Raw genomic sequence first — 19,935 nt, 5'->3', positions numbered from 1 at the left:
TATATATATATATATATATATATATATATATATATATATATATATATATGATTAATTATGACAAACTTAATTAAATATTAATTTTAATTAAAGATAAAGTATGTAGTTTAACATACCTGGTTTAGTTTTTTCCTTTTTTTAGGGGCCAAAGACAATGTGTTTGTCAGTGAAATGCCATCTACAGGTGTTTCTCTAAACTGCCACAGCTCAGATTTTCTATTTAATTATACGTATTTTAGCTAATTATTATTCTTTTTCAGTAAATTTTTCAGTGGCTGTTGTTAATCTCAGTTTTTTTTTACGTTTCATTTATTGTGATTTGTGTTTTTATTTCAGCAAACAAAATAGTTTTTCGGGGGGAAGCGTTGGCACATTAGGTAGTGCTGTCCCCTCGCAGCAAGAAGGTCGCTGGTTCGAGCATTTCAGTAGGCATTTCTGTGTAGAGTTTGCATGTTCTCCACGGTTTTACGTGTTTTTCCTCTAGGTTGCTTCGGTTTCCCCCACAGTCTAAAGACAAGCGGTACAGGTGAATTGCAAATTGTCTGTAGTGTATGAATGTAAATGAGTGTGTATGGATGTTTCCTAGAGATGGGTTGCAGCTGGAAGGGCATATGCTGCGTAAAACATATGCTGTATTTTGCGGTTCATTCCGCTGTGGCTACCTCCGATTAATAAAGGGACTAAGCCAATAAGAAAATAAATGAATGAATGTAAATAGTTTTTTAGTCTTCATTTTAGTTTTCATTTATCAAAATAACCTTGGCGTGAACCCAGCATAATACGCAAGATTGACCATATTTACCCAGTCAATGCTCTGAATCTCTCATGCTCTCCATTAGAAAGTTACTTAGCTTTTACACTCCACAGCCCATGTGAATTCAAAGCTACGCTGGCATAGCAGATGAGCACAAGATAGCTGAGCGTGTTTGTGTGCACCATTGTTTATCTCTTCACATGGCGGCACAAATAGCAGTCATACATCAGCTCTCTCTCTAATGAGCCTCACGTTTTTCAAACACTTTTGATTGCCCTTGTGGTGATGTCACCGACTCATAATGAACAAGGGGGGTGTCAAGTGAAGAGAGAACCAGAGCGGGAACATGACAGCCCACATCCTCCACAGAGAGAAGAGAGAAGAGGAGAAGAAGAGAAACACCCCGAGACAAACAAACTGACGCCGAGGGATGTTGCCGGAGCCACTCGGGCCCTGACGGATGTGCTGGAGTTGTCAGACACTTTGTAAAGCAGGATAGATCTTTGGCAGATGATACACTATTGATTCTTTCTTTATTTATTTTTATACAGAAGCACTGGAGGTAATTAGGAACAAGGAGTTAAAGGGATAGTTCCATTAAAAATAAATGTGTTTTTTTTTTCCTGCTCATTCTTTGAATATGTAGGTGAACGTTTTTCTTCAGTTCTTGAAGTGCCTTAAATTTGATGTATCATGCACATGATACATTTACCGGCCACTTTATTAGGTACACCCTACTAGTACGGGGCTGCAGCCCCTTTTTTCTTCAGAACTACCTTAATCCTTCGTGGCATAGATTCAACAAGGTTATGTAAATATTGTTTAGAGATTTTGGTCCATATTGACATGATAGCATCACACAGTTTCTACAAATTTATCGGCTGCATGTCTATGATGCGAAAATCCCGTTCCACCACATCCCAAAGGTGCTCTATTAGATTGAGCTCTGGTGACTGTGGCTGTGGAAGCTGTTATCATCACTTCTTTTTTTTTTTTTACATTTTGGTAAACTATTACTTTATTTCAACACTTTAACAGTCTTTTACAGTCTAAGACAACTTAATTAACTGTTTAAGAAGATGATTTTTTAGATGAAAATGTGGTTCTTAGCGATTCATACAAAGCAAGTCAAAGGCTATTGGCCTTTTAAGAGTTTAAAAAGATTTACAGGCACAACTACAGTAAATTATTACTCGTAGCTAGGGCCAGACGGAATCTGCAGACATTTTTTGCTATTTCTGCAGAGAATTTTGGTAAAAATTTGTGGATTTCTGCAAAATTATTTTGGGAGTATCATAACTAAAACCTTAATATGTGAAATAAAAAAAATACCTTTTTAACTTTATTTAATGTTTAAAAGTCACATACAATTAGATACACATTATTTGGTAAACAAAGCAAGTTTATAATATATCTACTAAAAGACAGAAAAAAATACTGTACAAACTGCATTGTACATAAATCAGATGAACATTTTAATATTGAACAGAAATTGGGGGAAAAATTAACTGGGGGGCTAAAATAATTCAGGGGGGCTAATAATTTCGACTTCAACTGTAATATTGTATTAGAAAATATCAAAATACTATGGTGTATCAATATTTTCCCCAATCCACATAACATAGCACAGATAAGTTGTGAGAAATTAAATGAAAATATGTGCAAATTTGCAACTTAAAATGCAAACCATGTACTTCTAATGCAAATACACCTGTTGTGTTTGTCGTAACATCAAGTTATCACAGTCATCTGCCAACTGTCATTCTGACTGTTATCTGCAAACCCCAGATCTAGTCCACAGAGATTTCTCAGCAGTGTTTCATGTTTTATTAATCTCGATTTATCACTTGCTTCGTGCTTTTAATTCAGGTTGAGACGCTGTAAACTACAGTGAACCCAGTCACATACTGAAGGCCAACAGCCAATGTCAGGAATTTTGTTAAATAACACATTTAATAAATTTTGTGTGTGTGTGTGTGTGTGTGTGTGCGTGTGTGTGTGTGCGTGTGTGTGTGTGTGTGTGCGTGTGTGTGTGTGAGTGAATAACAAAATGTAATTGGGTCTGTCTGTCACACAAAGCTATCGAATTGACTTCAGAATAGAATGTTTCAGTCATGTGAATCACTTTTCTCAAACTTTTATAGTCAGTTTTGTCATTTTTTTTAAGTTTCACAGTCACTGTCCTTCTTGACTCTTATTACAGTCAAACCATATGTCCAGAATTATCTCTGGAAATCAGCCAAAAACACACGATACTGTAACACTGGAACAACCGGAATTCTATAATGACTAGAATATCCACAGTGGACATTCTGACCACACTTAAAGGCCGATCACACCGAACACGCTTTTTGCATTAAGAGGCACATCTTCTGAATGGTTTACTAATGGCTGCGAGTGTTCGCAGTTGAAAAGAAGTCAACTCTGAGCGGAAAAGAGTGTTACGTCAGTCATGTTATTTTCATCCTCCATTTTAATGAAAGTAGAGGTGGGGTTTACATTGAGGTGGCAGCAGTGTTTGTGTTGTCAAGATGACTATGGAGACTTTTAAAGATGAAGGAGAAACTAGTGGCCGCTGTTTTAAGCTATCCAGAGCTGTATGTCTTTACAAATCTTGAATATCTCTGCCCTGCTGCTGCTTGATGTGTGCGATCTCACGAAAAAACGTAAGTATTTTCTTGTGAGTATTTTGAGTTCAGTCGTAAGAAAAAGGACCTAACCCCACCCCTAAACCCAACCGTCATTGGGGGATAAGCAAATCGTACTAAAATGTAGGAATTAGATCGTGCGAATTTGTACGAATTAGCCACTAAATGAAAAAGTTACAAATTGCCGTGAGATTGTGTTGTCTCTCCATACATTTGGTGTACTGCTCACAGACATTATAATAGAAAGCATGGTCCGCATTCGGCCTGTTGCTTTGATACGTCAACGCAGCCAACATCTATTAAAATGCCATATAATATGCCAGTCTCTGTTCAGAATATGTTTACCTGAGTGAATGTTTGAAGAATGATGATACATGTTCAGGCTAAAAGAGGTTCTGAATATCTCAAAAATATTAATTACTTATTTTTAGCCCAGAAAAGTTGCACAGCAGTATAGTTATATGGGTTTTATTTGAACAAATGCATTAAATTATACCATTTTAGGACAGATTATATATAAAGAAAAACATCTATAAACAAATATGCAAAATACAACACCCTTTTTCAAGCATTAAGAAAGGACAGATTATTTTTTCTCTAACAAACATTGCCTTTTGTGTTGAACATGACGTCATAGATTATTATTGTTTTGTCTTATAAGAAATGTTCAAGAGAAGTCCATTAGTGAAAATGTTATGAATGTCACTTTTTTGAACTTTTCAAGCTTAAAAGATGTTGGAAGAAACATCAAGGTCCGATAAAGCAAATCAAAAGCATTAATAAGCAGGAGAAAGATTAAAAAATTAAAACATGAATCACAAAATATGAAAAACTGCTGTTTTTAGTGTAATATACATTTTTTCACTATTAAACAGATTGTGTGGAGTCCTAATCCTAATCTAAAACACTATTCATGAAACCCTGTGATTAAAAATGATAAAGAAAAATCTTCTGACATAATTGGTTCTTTCTAAAATCTCATTTGCATACTACACTGTGATAGGTCAATCCTTATGTCATAAAAACAACAGCATAGCAGAATAACACAGGCTCAAATTTGGCCACACTACACTTTTCTCCCTTTGCAAGCACTTTTATTTCCTACAGGAAGCTCAAATCTGGTTTTCTTTATTGAGAAACATATGGAACATACAGTATAGAGCAATATTAAATGCCCAGGGACACGTACAGTACATGAACTCTCCTTTGAGGACTTGTTGTTGAGCTGATCTGAAGGCTGTTCTTACATTAGTCCGGCAACCTTTCTGCAAATATCTCCATTGGTTCCCTCAGCTGCGCTCCATTACCGTAAAAACAACAACAACAGCACAATCTGTTGCCTACCCTTGAACACTACACATGGTAATTTGATCAGCAAATAAACAGTTATCTGTGCTTGGCTGTGGCCACGGACATGGACAGACTATTAACCCCTCGCTGACCCGCTGCACTTAACCATTAGATTCACCATCTGGAGGTCAAACACCTTCAGGAGCTTCACCCGTCCTGTCTTACAGCACTCAACGGGACATTAGACTGGATGTTTACTCCAAGTTTATTGCTATTAAGAGAGAGGTCAGAAAAGCACGAATCTAGTGATGTAAAGCATGTTTTACATAAGATGTCAAGTGATTATTCGTATAGTGTATATTAATCTTGGCATATTTTATTGATTTTCTTGGTATGTTTTATCAAAATTTTGCCCAAATTTTTCAAATAAATGATAATGTAAAATAAAAAAATCTATAAAATGGTAAAACATTAGAAACAAAAAAAAATTAATTTAGATTTAAATTAAAAGATTATAAGTTACTATTTTTAAATACTAAGAGCATTGTGTAAAAAAAGAAATGTTATTATAGGACACAAATATAACTCTTTATAAAAACAAACAAGCTAAAATGTGTAAAAAAATAATCATATTAATAGTAGTAGTAATAATAATAATAATAATAATAATAATAATAATTATTATTATTATTATTATGCAATTAAAACAGACATTTCTTGTGTATTTATATTACACAATGCACTTAATATTTAAAAAGGAGAAATAGAAGATTAAGAATTGTTATTTTTGTTGAATTTTTTTGATTATTTTAAATAAATACATAAACATTTTATTTAAATAAAGCAAAAACAACAAATATCTAAATGGTTGTAATTATTATATATTTTTTCATTATTAATTTAAAATACGAGTATTGTTTATAAAAACAAAAAAGAAAATACCAAGAAAATTAGTTTGAAAATAAATAAATACATATTTTGAAATAAAATATCCTAATATTATTGCAAATATTATTATTTTTTCAATTCAATTTAATCAATTTAATTTTTCAATCAATTTAAAATATGGGTATTGTTTATAAAAACAAACAAGAAAAAAAAGAATTATCATTATTATTATTATTATTATTATTAATAATAATAATAATAATAATAATAATAATAATAATAATAATAATAATAATAATAACAAACAACCATGGGAAACAACCATACACACTTATTCACACACATACACTACGGACAATTTTAGCTTACCCAATTCACCTATATCACGTCTTTGGATTTGTGGGGGAAACTAGAGAACCTGGAGGAAACCCACACAACCTGGGGAGAACATGCAAACTCCACACAGAAATGCCAACAGACCCAGCCAAGGCTCGAACCAGCGATCTTCTACCAACCGCGGCACCGTGTCACCCATAACAATAAATAAAATTTCAATTAATAATAATGATAATAATAATAATACTGACAATAATATTAAAAATAAATAAAAATAATAACAATACATAAAAATAAATAAGCAAACAAATAAGCAAATAAATGAATGAATTATACTAATAACACTACTACTAATAATAATGTAATTAATACAAACAATACATTTATATTTTGTTTAAATATTATGAATTATTATTATTATGAAATAAGAGCACTGCTTTCAAAAATACAAATTAGTCTCAGGAAAAAAATTGTTTTTTAGATAAACAATGTGCGCTAGCAAAAAAACAAAAACATAACTTTAAAATCACTTTTGTTAAAGCATGAAACACTCGTAAAACACAGGCTCCTCTTACTATCTTCCTAAATGAGCAAACTGACATACTGTCATGCAAGAAGTCAACATTTTGTCACATACATCTTCATAATTACATAATACGTCATATGTCCTTCATTTCTAATACTATTAGCCATTACACTCAACCACTTCCTTCTCTGCAGGGTCTCAGTCTGCATGTGTGTGTGTTTTGACAGGCAGGAGGTCTCCATAAGCCCCTCTCAGAAGCCCAGGCTGATCTGCTTCAGCCAACAGGACCGTCCCAAGTGCTCTTTCTCAGTTCCTCCGCTGCTAGCAAACTAATTAAGCCGAACAAGCTCACATCGCCGGAGCCTCAGAGGTGAGATTTAGCGAATAATCCTGTTGGTGGTGGAGCCACAGGAAGACCATTGTCCCGCCGCCCGCTATAATGCTAATTTATTCCTTATTGTGCTCTGATTACTCATAAACATACTCATATGGAGAGGCTTTTGTATCCAGCGGTGTCACGGCTCACTCGTGTAAAGCTCTCATCTACATAATTAATCAGCACTCCAAATCCTCCTTTTCCATTGGGTTTTGTGATCTTAACACGGGACGTAATCAGGGCAACATCTGTTTGGGTCTCATCAGCAACAAAAGCGAGTGTTTTCGTATGTGGAAAATGAACTTGGGTGTGTGTTTACGCTGGCAATATTGTCAGTCGGGCAGCTGACGTGACATCTCGCAGCAGGAGCCGCACAGTTCCTGCAGAGCCACACCATACGCTAGATCTTAGACGGATGGCATTTTACATAATTATTTCTGAGTTATTGTGTGTGTAGTTTGCTTAATGTCATTTCATAAGGATGTTTTGTCTTAATTAATACGTAAGATGCTTTCTTTCGCTCTCGTTTGTTTTCGAAACTGTTTGAATTTTATTTATATAACATACAAGCTTAGGATTTATGTTGATAGATTTTTTTGTACATGTAAAACAAAAGAATTCCTCTTTTTTTAAACAAAAAAAGGTTAATTTAAAAGCACCGTACCACCAAAATTATAATATTTAGGCAACAAAATCCCTTTTATGAGTACCCTTTTTATGTTATCACTTGATTGAATGACCATTGTAAGTGGTTATCAGCTGATAGATATGGGCCAGTAGGGGCCTTCTGTGCTTAAGATAGGCTCAGAAGGCTCTTATCATCCATCCACATGATTATTCAGTTATAGATCCCATATGGTTGCTGCCGGGAGTTGCTTAATTAAAGTTAATATATGATTTATTAAATTTCCTATTAATTGTATTTTGTTAACTTCTACCCCAACCCTAAACCCAACCATCACAGTAATGTAAATACAGATCTGGATCTGGAGTCTTCTCTATTAGTATAGCATATTAATCATGTGAATGGATGATAACACCCTTGTGAGACAACCAGTAGGTGCAGAAGGCCGCTACTGGCCCATATCTATGAAGTGATAACCACTTATAACGCCCATTCAATTGAGTGATAACATTCGAGAAGGGTCTGGCTGCAGAGTTGCACTTGCATCTTCAGACTTGCACGCTCAGGCACCCACACTTCCTATGCAAGTGACGTCATTTACAATCAACACCTGTCACGTCACTTGAAATCAACACAAATAAACCAAAAGTAGTTTCAAGTTTGTTTGCGTTGACAGTGACGACGTTGTCAAATAATTTCTAAGTACTTAAGTTGTACACCATGACAGACCTGGCTGCTTTTCATCTTTAAAATGAATGTGACAACACAGATGGCTTCTGTTTTTTTTACGCTACCAGCTGACCGCTTACCTCCATGTGGACAGCTTTTCCGCTGTTACCAGTTTGCCCATTGGCTTATCGCGTACGTCAGTGGACTTGAGACACAGAGAGGAGTTGATGACATGGTTCGAGTCTAGTAATATACGGTTCATAAAAGCAAGTAAAACAAAAGGCAAATAAATAAAATAAAAAGTAAATAACATTGTGAGAATGTGGTAAGGTATGAAAACATAGTAAAAAAATCAGGTGGTCAAGAGGGCTTTTCTTTTTCTGGGTTGCTTTTGAAAACACTATCGGTTGGGTTAAGGAAAGGTGGTGGGGGCTGGTTAATCAGTGCTTTTAAAAACAGTGTCAATTGGGTTTGACCATATTGGTCGGTCACTCAGTCAACAGCGGCCTCTGGTGAATTTACACGAGAACAGCAGGCTCAAATGGCACTCGCGAGAGAAATGTGAGAACTGAAAAAGCGAAAACAGCAGCCTCTGGTGGATTCGTGAAAAAAAAATGCAAAAAATAGCCTTCTGGGACATATTTTATGCTCTTCAGAAATGTAGACAGGGTTACATATCTATAAAGAGTCTGGGTTGCTTATATTCTGTCTTAGTGAGCGATTTCAGGTGATTCTTATTCAAGTTAACTTTCATGCAGTGCATTATGGGATTGAAAATGCATGAAGAATGGTTGAAAGCAGCGGAGAGCATCAGAAAAGTAGGGCATTCCTCAACCTTTTGCAAAAGTCAACCGAAAAATGTCATGAATCGCTGTGATAAATAGGAAAGGCAAGATGTTGACATGTTTAGCAATATTTTTCTAGATTGCTAAGCTGAAATCATATACAGTATGTATTCGCTCACATTTTCAGTTTACACAACCATCTTGAACCATTTTTTCCTGTTTATTTTTTCCGTTGATCAATTCTTCTAAACAACTATTTCTAACATGTAGCAGTGGTGCAGTAACAGCACTAGCAGCACTGATCATAGATTTCACACTGTAGTGGAAACACACAAATAGTCTAAGATATGACATGAGAGACATCCTGAAGCGAGGTTAACGCAAATGACACAACACAAATTATAACGTATGTAACACGTTTCTCACAAATTGCTCAAGTTTAAAAATCTGAAAAAATTGCACCTCTATAACCTATTATAACCTATAAGACAGGGTTGCTTTTAGTAGTGATCATCATCCATGTGTCCACACCATTATTTAGCCTTTGATAGCACATAAAGCACAGCTACTGTACCCTCTCAAAAAAATCCATGTCAGCCATTTTGCAACAAAATTGGAGACATTTTGTCTGTTGTGAAGTAAATTCGATGAAGTGAGTAAGCTTAAAATGTTTAATCCATCTAATTTCATGCAAATAGCCTGATTAAGGCATGTCATAATCATAATTATAACCAAGGCTTAATTTGTGCCGGAACAAGCTGGATACGGATCCGGCACCTTTGAAATCTGATCCAGCACGTCATTTTACCGACCCCCCTGCTCTTTACTTTCTTAACTCTCCCCAACCTTTTTCACTTTCGTCCATAACACCTCCCTTTTGTCTGTTACACCCCCCCCCCAACTCTTCACTACACCACGGACACAGTTTTCACCACTTCACTCCTCACTTTCATCTGCGACATCCCCTCCACTATTCAATTGCATCTGTGAACCCCCAAATTCACTTTTGTCTGCAACAACATCTCCCCTGCTCCTGCTCTTCACTTTCGTCCATGACACCCTCTCCACTCTTCAATTTCATCTGTGACCCCGCACACCCACTCTTAAAGATCGCCCGCTACCTAGCCTTCCCCACCACCTCCTCGCTCTTCACTTTTGCCTGCGACAGCATCTCCCCCGCCAGCTCTTCACAGCAAGAAGGTCGCTAGTTTGAGTCACGACAGTTGGCATTTCTGTGTGGAGTTTGCATGTTGCACGGAGTGGGTTTCCTCCGGGTGCTCCGGTTTCCCCTACAGTTCAAAGACATGCGGTATAGGTGAACTTAACAAACTGAATTTGCCATAATGTATGAGTGTGAATGTAAAAAGTGTGTATGGGTGTTTCCCAGTACTGGGTTGCAGCTGGAAGGGTATACGCTGCATGCATAAAACATGTGCCGGAATAGTTGGCAGTTTATTCCGCTACTGCAACCTCTGGAATAGAGATTAAGCCGGAGGAAAATGAATGAATGAATGAATAAATGAAAGAATGAATGAATGAATGTATATTATCATTTTAAGTGGTTACTTTGAACAATACATACATTGCATAATGTTTCACTCATCCTCTATAAAAACTTTTTAAATCTCATTTGCACCTGAGAAGATGCTTCATCACACACTATACATCAGTAATGTAATGTCTGCTTATATACATCTTAAGACCAAAAACAGCACAAGTGTGAATGAGATTCAAAAGTGACATCATGAAGAAAGCCTTTATTTAATTTAATTTCAATACAAATGCAGATGGCTTCTGAAGACATTCAGATTACAGTGCAATAGTCACATGGATAGTATACTGCCTTAATGATGTTTTGGTCATTTTTGGATGGTCTGAACACTGTGTTTTACTATACAGAAAACAACAGCTCACATAATGTGCAAAACATCAACAAAATTATCTTTGGTGTGTATTTATCATGCCAATATTGTCATTTTGGGCAGCGAACGTCTCAAAGCAGGAGCGGAAAAGCGATACAATATATTTTTTGATCATTGTTACATAATTAGTATGAGTAAAGCTTGTATAAATCCAGCTCAACCTATTATTTTTTGTTAGAAAAGATAATATTCTATTACATTTTACTCATGTTGTTTCAAAATGGTTGGTTTGCTTTATTATCTGAAATATAAATGCTTTTAGCCTTCAAAACCCATAATAAATGAGTGTTATATGCCTTGTCTACAAGTCTAATTAAGTGATAACAGCTAAAAATACGGTAACACTTTATTTTTATTGTCCATTTGAGTATAAGTAGACTGCCTCCTTAACATCTGTTGACAATGTGCTTCAACAGGCATTTAACTGACTATAAGAAACTTTGCAAGTACATGTCAACCTACACTAGCCCTAACCCCAACCTAACAATCTACTTATCTAATGAGAATTAGTTGGCATGTAGATGCAATGTAACTTAAATTTACTTTTACTTTGTAGGTATTTGGACTAAAAGTGAGGCAAAAAAATCTAAGACAGAGACATTTTACTTATATTTTTGCAATTTATGTATTATTTTGGGTCTCTTTTTAATACTTGAAACTACTCAAGACTTGAGTTCTAGTGTAATAGTAATATGAGCATTCTCAACACCAGTTAGGCCAGAGCTGAACTCCTTGTTTACAAACCTGTAAACACTACTGTTTTTCCTGGGAGTCACCAGTATTTCTGACCCATCTCCCGCCACCTTCCCATTCCCCCGTCCCCACCCTTCCCCCGGTACTCAGCTTTTTGGTACAGTCTTAACCACCTCCAGGTCACCAACTTTGGTATGGTATCCTATCGCTGCGTCCGCTCGAAATCCGGTGCATAGTACAATTACCCCAAACCCCCCCGGTCTCCGGATTATCAGAGACATATGTTGGCAGGTTTGTATATTTTCTCTCTATGAAACAGATGCGAAATCCTATTGAGTAACAATTTTGATTTCTCAGTTAATTCCATGACGTTTAACCTCTGCTATTATCCAACCCAGGCTCATTCTAAAAATGTATTGCTTTATATATTTCTGGAGAGCACCAAATACATCCCAGGAGCTATGTTTTTCAGCAGTTTTTGTTTTCACAAATACACCAGAGACCGCTGTCGACTGACTGACTGATCAACTGACCCATCCTCCTCCTTCCCTAAACCCAACCAATAGTGTTTTTTGAAAGCACCGATTGAACCAATTACCCATTTATATAAACCCAACCGATAGTGTTTTCAAAAGCAATCTAGAAAAAGAAAAGCCCTCGTGGCCATCAGATTTTTACTATGATCTCACCCTGTTATTTACTTGTTTATTTTATTTTTTGCATTTTGTTTTTGTCATACCCGCTTTCTGGAACCGTTCTTCGCCCTACTGGAACCCTGTTATCGTAGTCAACTCCTCTCTGCATCTCAAGTCTGCTGATGTATGGGGTGAGCTACTGGGCAAACTGGTAACTGCAGAAAAGCTGTCCATACGGAGGTAAGCGGTCAGCGGGTTGGCACAAAAAAAAATAAATAAAAACGGCGCCATACCGCCCCGTAGCAGTCATTTTAAAGATAAAATGCAGCCATCTGTACCTCTGGCTACAAAATTCAGAAACTCCAGAAAAGTATATAGGGTTTTCACTATTCATAGCATGAGAGAAAAAGTACCTGCAAGTATTTGTGCATGTGCCAGGAGGCCTGTTTTCCATCATTGACTGCCTCCACGGTGGTATTAGCCAGACCGGCCACATCGCCCCCAGCGAACACCCATGGCTCACTGGTCTGCATGCTCTCTAGGTCCAGATCTGGAAGACCCCATCTGTTTAACCTGACGGGAGCCATGGCCTCCATCACTGCACACAGAAAGATGCAGTGAAGCAGAGGAAAACTACAACATTTGAACACAAGACTCAAGAGCTCCAGAGTACAGGAAGATATTTCCATCACACAAAAACATACTGATTTCTGTAGGCTGGGTTTATAGAGTAATACAATTATGGATGTGCTGCTGTTTCTTATGGTATTTATGAATAATTTGACTTCAAAACAAAATAAAAAAGGGAAATGTGAAGCCATTAGATTACAATAGATCCATACAATTAGTTTTATGTTCACTGAAAAAAAATAAATCAAATAAAAAAGCAGACATAACAAATCGTTATTTGACAACACTCTTATTTTTTTATGAATATTTAACATCTGATTTAAACACATTAACAAATTACAATCCATTTGACCAAATGTCTAAGTGTAATCCAAGAGAATCGAACAAAACAAAGCACAAAACAATATTTTTCATGCAGATGTACAGTACAGCTGGAAAAAGAATTACTGAACATGTCATGTTTATTCCTGGAAATAATATTTTTTTAAGGAAGCTGTCAACATTGAATTAAATCAGATTTTGGTTAAATTTTAAACAATACAAACATAAAATAAAATAAAACAAAACAAATCTTTAAAAAAAAGGTATTTGTAATAACAATGGAATGACACAAGAAGAAAGTGCTGAACTACTGGAATATATTTAATACTTTATATAAAATGCTTTTTGGTGATGGCAGCTTAAAGATGCCTCTCATATGGAGAATGAAGTCACATGAATTGCCCAGGTAAGAGTTTTTCACAGACTTCAACAGAGTGTAAAAGTCTTAATGGTTCAGAGGGTCTCGTCTATCAAATCTGATCTTAATTTAGTAATTCTATAGCATTCAGGTCAGGAGATTTGCTGGGCCAATCCACCGCTTGATTTTCTTTCTCTGAAAGCATTAGAGTTTCCTTGGCTGTGTTTTGGATTATTGTCTTGCTGAAATGTCCACACTGGCTTCATTTTCATCATCCTGCTAATGTAGATGTTGGACTGAAGCAGTTAATATTAATTTACAATGACAAAGGGCAGAGGGTTGCTGAAGAACTGGTGAGAGATTTCAGCTGCTGTCTGGGCTTTCACTGCCTTTCACACCTCCCTTTCTTCATGTGTTTAATACTTTTTCCCTGTGTCATTTTATTTTATTACACATAACTTCATTTGTAAACAAATTAGATTTGTTTTGTTTTTTTGTTTTTTGCATATATTGATTTCTTTAGTTGCTATCAACCTCCGGTCATAACTTGGCTATAGGTGAATTGGGTAAGCTAAACTGTCTGGACGGTTTATTCCGCTGCGGCGACCCCGGATTAATAAAAGGACTAAGCCGAAAAGAAAATGAATAAATGAGTATTGTCTTTAGTGTATGAGTGTGAATTAGAGTGTATGGGTGTTTCCTAGTGATGGGAAGAGGCTTGAAGGGCCTCCACTGTGTAAAACATATGCTGGATAAGTTGGCGGTTCATTCATCTGTGGCTGAAGCTGAAAGGAAATGAATGAATGAATAAAATAATAATAATTTCACAGAGGGCTGATAAATTTGCCTAAACTGCAAGTGATTCGGATCATAGCTCATGCAATTACACAAGCTTATTTCTCAATTTTAGACAGAATATTGAGAATATGGAGTCTAAATGCAGCATAATATAATAATAATACAATAAATGGTAATTCAAACACAAACTGTGTGAAACAAAGTAAAAAATGTGGAAAAAGACCTGCGGAAAAACAAACGGATAAAAGCTGATAGACTGGAAATGGCAAGGAAATAATATGAAGTCACTGACAAGACAAATGACGACGATCTTTTTTTCCCCCCACCGGCGTTTCTTTTTCTTTTGGAGAGGTTAATGTAACATCTCCTGGTGCATTTCATTCACTGTTAGTAGCGTCAGCAGGAAGATACTCTGTCAAACTGATCTACATTCAGAAATGACCAGCCCTCTTCTCTTTTGAACACACATCATCCATCTTCTGAAGGCACGGACCGCGGCCTGCATTTATCAATGAGGTGGAAAAAATACAAATACAGATCTAAGGACAGGAGGCCCAAGATTTATTGCACATTATGGGGATTACTAAGGGGAAATGGAACTGCTCTCTCTGCTTATGCAGTAAAAATAAAAGTCAGCTTTATTTTGGACAATGTTGGATAAAAATTTTTTTATAAAAATCACAGATGACAGAAAAATATTATACATGTGCATTAGTTAATATGGATATTTAAGCTGAAATTGTAAAAATGTTTATTATTTTTATAATATAATATAATATAATATAATATAATATAATATAATATAATATAATATAATATAATATAATATAATATAATATAATATAATATAATATAATATAATAATAAACTGAAGTTAAACTCTGAAAACTGGACTGACAGTTTCAATTTACTAGAATTTCCATGTTAAGGTGCTTTGACACAATCTACAATTTAAAACCGCTATAGAAATAAATATGAATTTAATTGAAAAATAAAATAAAATAAAATAAAATAAAATAAAATAAAATAAAATAAAATAAAATAAAATAAAATAAAATAAAATAAAATAAAATAAAATAAAATAAAATTAAATAAAATAAAATAAAATTAAATTAAATTAAATTAAATAAAAAAATAGAAATAAACTAAATAAACAAATTTGAACAAAACAAGATACAACAAAACAAACAAACAAAAAAACAACACAACACAACACAACACAACACAACACAACACAAAACAAAACTAAACAAAAAACAAAACAAAACATCCTTAAAGGGACATTTCACTAAAACATTAATCAAAACCTATTTGAGATACTTTATTATGTTCAACATTTAAAAATAAATATATATTTTGCGTTCAACAGAAGAAAGAAACTCAAAGTTTACCACATAAGGGAGAAAAAAAATTAAGAGGTAATTTTAATTTTTAAGTGAACTATTCCTTTAAGTGCTTTGAAATACACAGCCTTGTTCACATAATTTCAATTGAAACATGAAGAAAGGGCGGGGCATAAATCAGCCCCTCCCACTTTATAAAAATATGTAATAATGTTTTGTTTATATCACAAGCTCTAGCAATCAGAGTCATTAAGCTAAATGTGTAATGTGTATTTTTATTTATATAGCGCATTTATTGTGTATGACCATACACCCAAAGCGCTTCACAATGATGAGGGGGGTCTCTCCACACCACCACCAGAGTGCAGCATCCACTTGGATGATGCGACGGCTGCCACAGGACAACGGCGCCAGTGCGCTCACCACACACCAGCTATTGGTGGAGTGGAGAGACAGTAAAAAAAGCACATTTGGCTATGATAGCAGGGTTGATTTCTTTAAATAATTATCTCTTTTTCATTTAACGCATTAAAGCAACAATAAAATATATTTATTTAAATAGATTTAAAATAGATACAGTAGTTACTAATATGGGTCATTTTAACATTATTCCTTTTATCAGGTTAAGAAACCTGAAGAAACGTACATTTTTGGCTCAAGTTAAATATCTAGGACTTGAGTGAAAGATGCAACTGACATGAACTCTGCACGTTTGTGTAAAATACATTGTGCATTCCGTGTCATCCATACCACCTAGTTTGAATTTGACTTTATTTGGAATCTACACACAAATGATTAAATTCACATTTGGAATGAAGCATATGCCATATTCAATCCAATCAAAACTTATATATAAAGTGTTTTGCACGTTATTGCACTACAATCAAAATCAGAAAGAGTTCAAATGTTGAGTATATGGGAAACAGTCTGTAGTCAACATGCTGTTATACAATATATTGTGTACTTTTCCAAAAAAAGTTGGTATGTGTGAGTAATACATTTTCAATAAAGCGATCTGATTATTAGAATAATTGAGAACAGTTTGTTTATTGCAAAATTGAGCTGTTCTTAAATCCTCACAGGGTTGGCATCATTTCTTCAATTCCATTTGAAGGTTTGGCATTGAGTTATTATATAGGGACCAATTGGGACCATTAGGAAGCCACTTGGACGTAGCAGGGACCAATAGGGGCCAATAGCAAGCCACTTTGGTGCAGTAAGGGCCAAAAAGAAGCCACTCTGCTGCTGCGGGGACCAAAAAGAAGCAACTTCATTGCAGCATGAGCCAATAGGAAGCCACTCTAATGTTGAAGAGACCAATAGGAAGCAACTCTAATGCAGAAGCGACCAGTAAGAAGCAACTCTGATGCAGCAGAGACCAATAAAAAGCCACTTTGTTGCAGCAGGGGCCAATATGAAACCACTCTGATGTGGCAGGGACCAATAGGTAGTCACTATGCAGCTGCGGGAACCAATAAGAATAAAGCAACAACTTTATTGCAGCAAGAGCCAATACAAAGCCACTCTGATGTGGAAGGGACTAATAAAATACAACTCTGATGCAGCAGGGACCAATAAGAAGCAACTCTAATGCAGCAAGGGAAAATAGAGAGCCACTCTGATATAGCAGGGACCAATGGGGGCTAAGAAGAAGCCGCTCTTATGTAGCAGGGACCAATAGGGGCAAATAGGAAGCCACTCTGATGCAGCAGGGACCAATAGGAAGTGGCTCTGATGTAGTAGGGACTAAAAGGAAGTTGCTTTGATGTAGCAAGGACCAATAGGGGCCAATGAGAAGCCACTTTGATGCAGTAGGGACCAATAGGAAGTTGGTCCGGTGTAGCAAGGACCAATAGGGGCCAAGAAGAAGCCACTCTAATGCAGTAGAGACCAATAGGAAGTCACTCTGATGTAGCAGGGAACAATAGGAGCCAATGAGAAGCCACTTTGCTGCAGTAGGGACCAATAGGAAGTGGCTCTGATGTAGCAGACCAATAAGGGCCAATGGAAGACACTTTGCTGCAGTAGGGACCAATAAAAAGTCGCTCTGATGTAGCAGGGGCCAGTAGGAAGCCACTCTAATGCAGTAGGGGTCAACAGGAAGCCACTTTGATGCTTCAGGGGACCAACAGAGGCCAAGAAGAAGCCACTCATGCAGTAGAGACCAATAGGAAGTCACTCTGTTGTAGCATGGAACAATAGGGGCCAATGGGGAGCCACTTTGCTGCAGTAGGGACCAATAGGAAGTCAGTCTGATGTAGCATGGGCCAATAGGAAGCCACTTTAATACAGTAGGGGTCAATAGGAAGCCACTTTGCTACTGCAGGGACAAAAAGAGGCCAAGACGAAGCCACTCTAATGCAGTAGAACCAATAGGAAGTCGCTCTGATGTAGCAGGGACCAATGGAAAGCCACTCTGCTGCAGTAGTGACCAACAGGAAGCCACTCTGCAGCTACAGGGACCAAATAAAAAGCAACTCTGATGCAGCAGAAACCAATAACAAGCCACTCTGTAGAAACCGGGACCAATAGGAAGTTATTTTGATGGACTGAACGACTAATGCAGCATTCTGTCCTCAAAACACTTTATCCTTTATCCAGTGTGGATTCCGCTGCTTAATAGACCCTCGCAATTTGCATCTGTCAGTGAGAAGAAAGCCCATGGGTAGAGTATGTGTGTGTTTTGCCTACGACTGATCTCTAAGGGCTCAAAAAGGACTGATACACTCCAACAGCTCTCCACAGTGATAAAACAGCTCTCTGTTAATCTCTCTCTCTCTTTCTCTCTCTCTCTCTCTTTCTAGGTGTGTGTGTGTGTGTGTGTGTGTGTGTCAGTGTTGAAATAGGATAAGTGAGGCTGTTGAAGAGGTCTAGACAATTGTAGAGAACCCTAGACATTAGAGAGAGATAAAGGGGAAAAAATAATAGAGAGGAAGAGCAGGAGAAAGTGTTGACGATCAGGATTACAGGCGCAGTGTCAAGTGCAGGAGCCAATCTCTCTCTTCCTCTCTGTCTTTGAACTGACCTGCAAGCCCACCAGAGGATATTACAACTTTCTTCTTAACAACGCATCTCTTCAGCAGCCCTCTTTAATCCAACACAAGAAAATCGAAAGCTTTGTTATGAGGAGGAGGAAGAAGGGAAATGCAGTTTAATGTTACTTAATGCTGTACTGGGTGGGCTCTGGTGTTCAGAGTTTGAAATGTTTGTGTGTGTGTGTGTGTGTGTGTGTGTGTGTGTGTGTGTGTGTGTGTGTGTGTGTGTGTGTGTGTGTGTGTGTGTGTGTGTGCATGCTTGGAAGATCAGATTGCTGATGTTTTGGCTGCTGTATTTTATTAAAGATGACAGAGCATGAAAACAGGAAATAAAAGATTTTGGTCGACTGTGTAAATAGTCACCGTGAGCATTATCTAGTAAAGGTAATATTCAAAAAACTCTAGAACAGATAAATAAAATAAACAGTTGAAGACAAAATTACCATATTTTTATTCTTTCTCAAATATTTTCCAAGTGCTGTTAACAGAGAGCAGATTTTAACAGTTGTTTAACACAATAGTTTTAACAAATTTCTAATAAAGAAAATCGTCCTTAATATGACGACAGTATAATCTTTTATATTTCAAGCCAAAAACTCAGATTCCAATATATAATGATTTATTTAGCAAGAAATTCTGTCTTAAATTTCTTTAAGGGCTTGAATTCTTAAAGGGCTAAAAATATTGACCTTAACAGTTTATTTATATACTGTAAATACACTCACCGGCCACTTTATTAGGTACACCTTACTAGTACCGGGTTGGACCCCCTTATTCCTTCAGAACTACCTTAATCCTTCATGGCATATATTCAACAAGGTACTGGAAATATTCCTCAGAGATTTTGGTCCATATTGACATGACAGCATCATGCAGTTGCTGCAGATTTGTCGGCTGCACATCCATGATGCGAATCTCCCGTTCCACCACATCCCAAAGGTGCTCTATTGGATTGAGTTTTGGTGACTGTGGAGGCCATTTGAGTACAGTGAACTGATTGTCAAGTTCAAGAAAGATTCAGAAGATGGGTGTTCAGAAGATACACTTTCACTGTTCAGAAAATACTCAGGCAGGCTGTGGCTTTGACATGATGCTCAATTGGTACTAATGGGCCCAAAGTATGTATAGAAAATATCCCCCACATCATTACACCACCACCACCAGCATGAACAGTTAATACAAGGTAGGATGGATCCATGCTTTCATGTTGTTGATGCCAAATTCTGACCCTACCATCCGAATGCCACAAAAGAAAATAGAGACACACCAGACCAGGCAACATTTTCCAATCTTCTATTGTCTA

General features: G+C 36.4%; 1 protein-coding gene across 5 annotated transcripts in view; it reads right to left on the bottom strand.

Moving 5' to 3' along the window:
- dpyda (dihydropyrimidine dehydrogenase a) overlaps positions 1-19,935 on the bottom strand; it is a 384,430-nt gene that overhangs the window by 206,351 nt on the left and 158,144 nt on the right. For all 5 annotated transcript variants that reach the window (XR_012399471.1, XR_012399472.1, XM_073940926.1 and 2 more), the window contains one exon: positions 12,561-12,745. Coding sequence is in view for 3 of the 5 variants with exons in the window: in XM_073940926.1 (XP_073797027.1) it covers positions 12,561-12,745 (185 nt within the window). In the remaining 2 variants the exon portion in view is untranslated. The remainder of the gene's footprint in view (positions 1-12,560; positions 12,746-19,935) is intronic.

The sequence above is a fragment of the Danio rerio genome, chromosome 24 (genome assembly GCF_049306965.1).
Source record: "Danio rerio strain Tuebingen ecotype United States chromosome 24, GRCz12tu, whole genome shotgun sequence".
NCBI lineage: Eukaryota > Metazoa > Chordata > Actinopteri > Cypriniformes > Danionidae > Danio > Danio rerio.
This window is presented reverse-complemented; position numbering and strand designations above follow the sequence as displayed.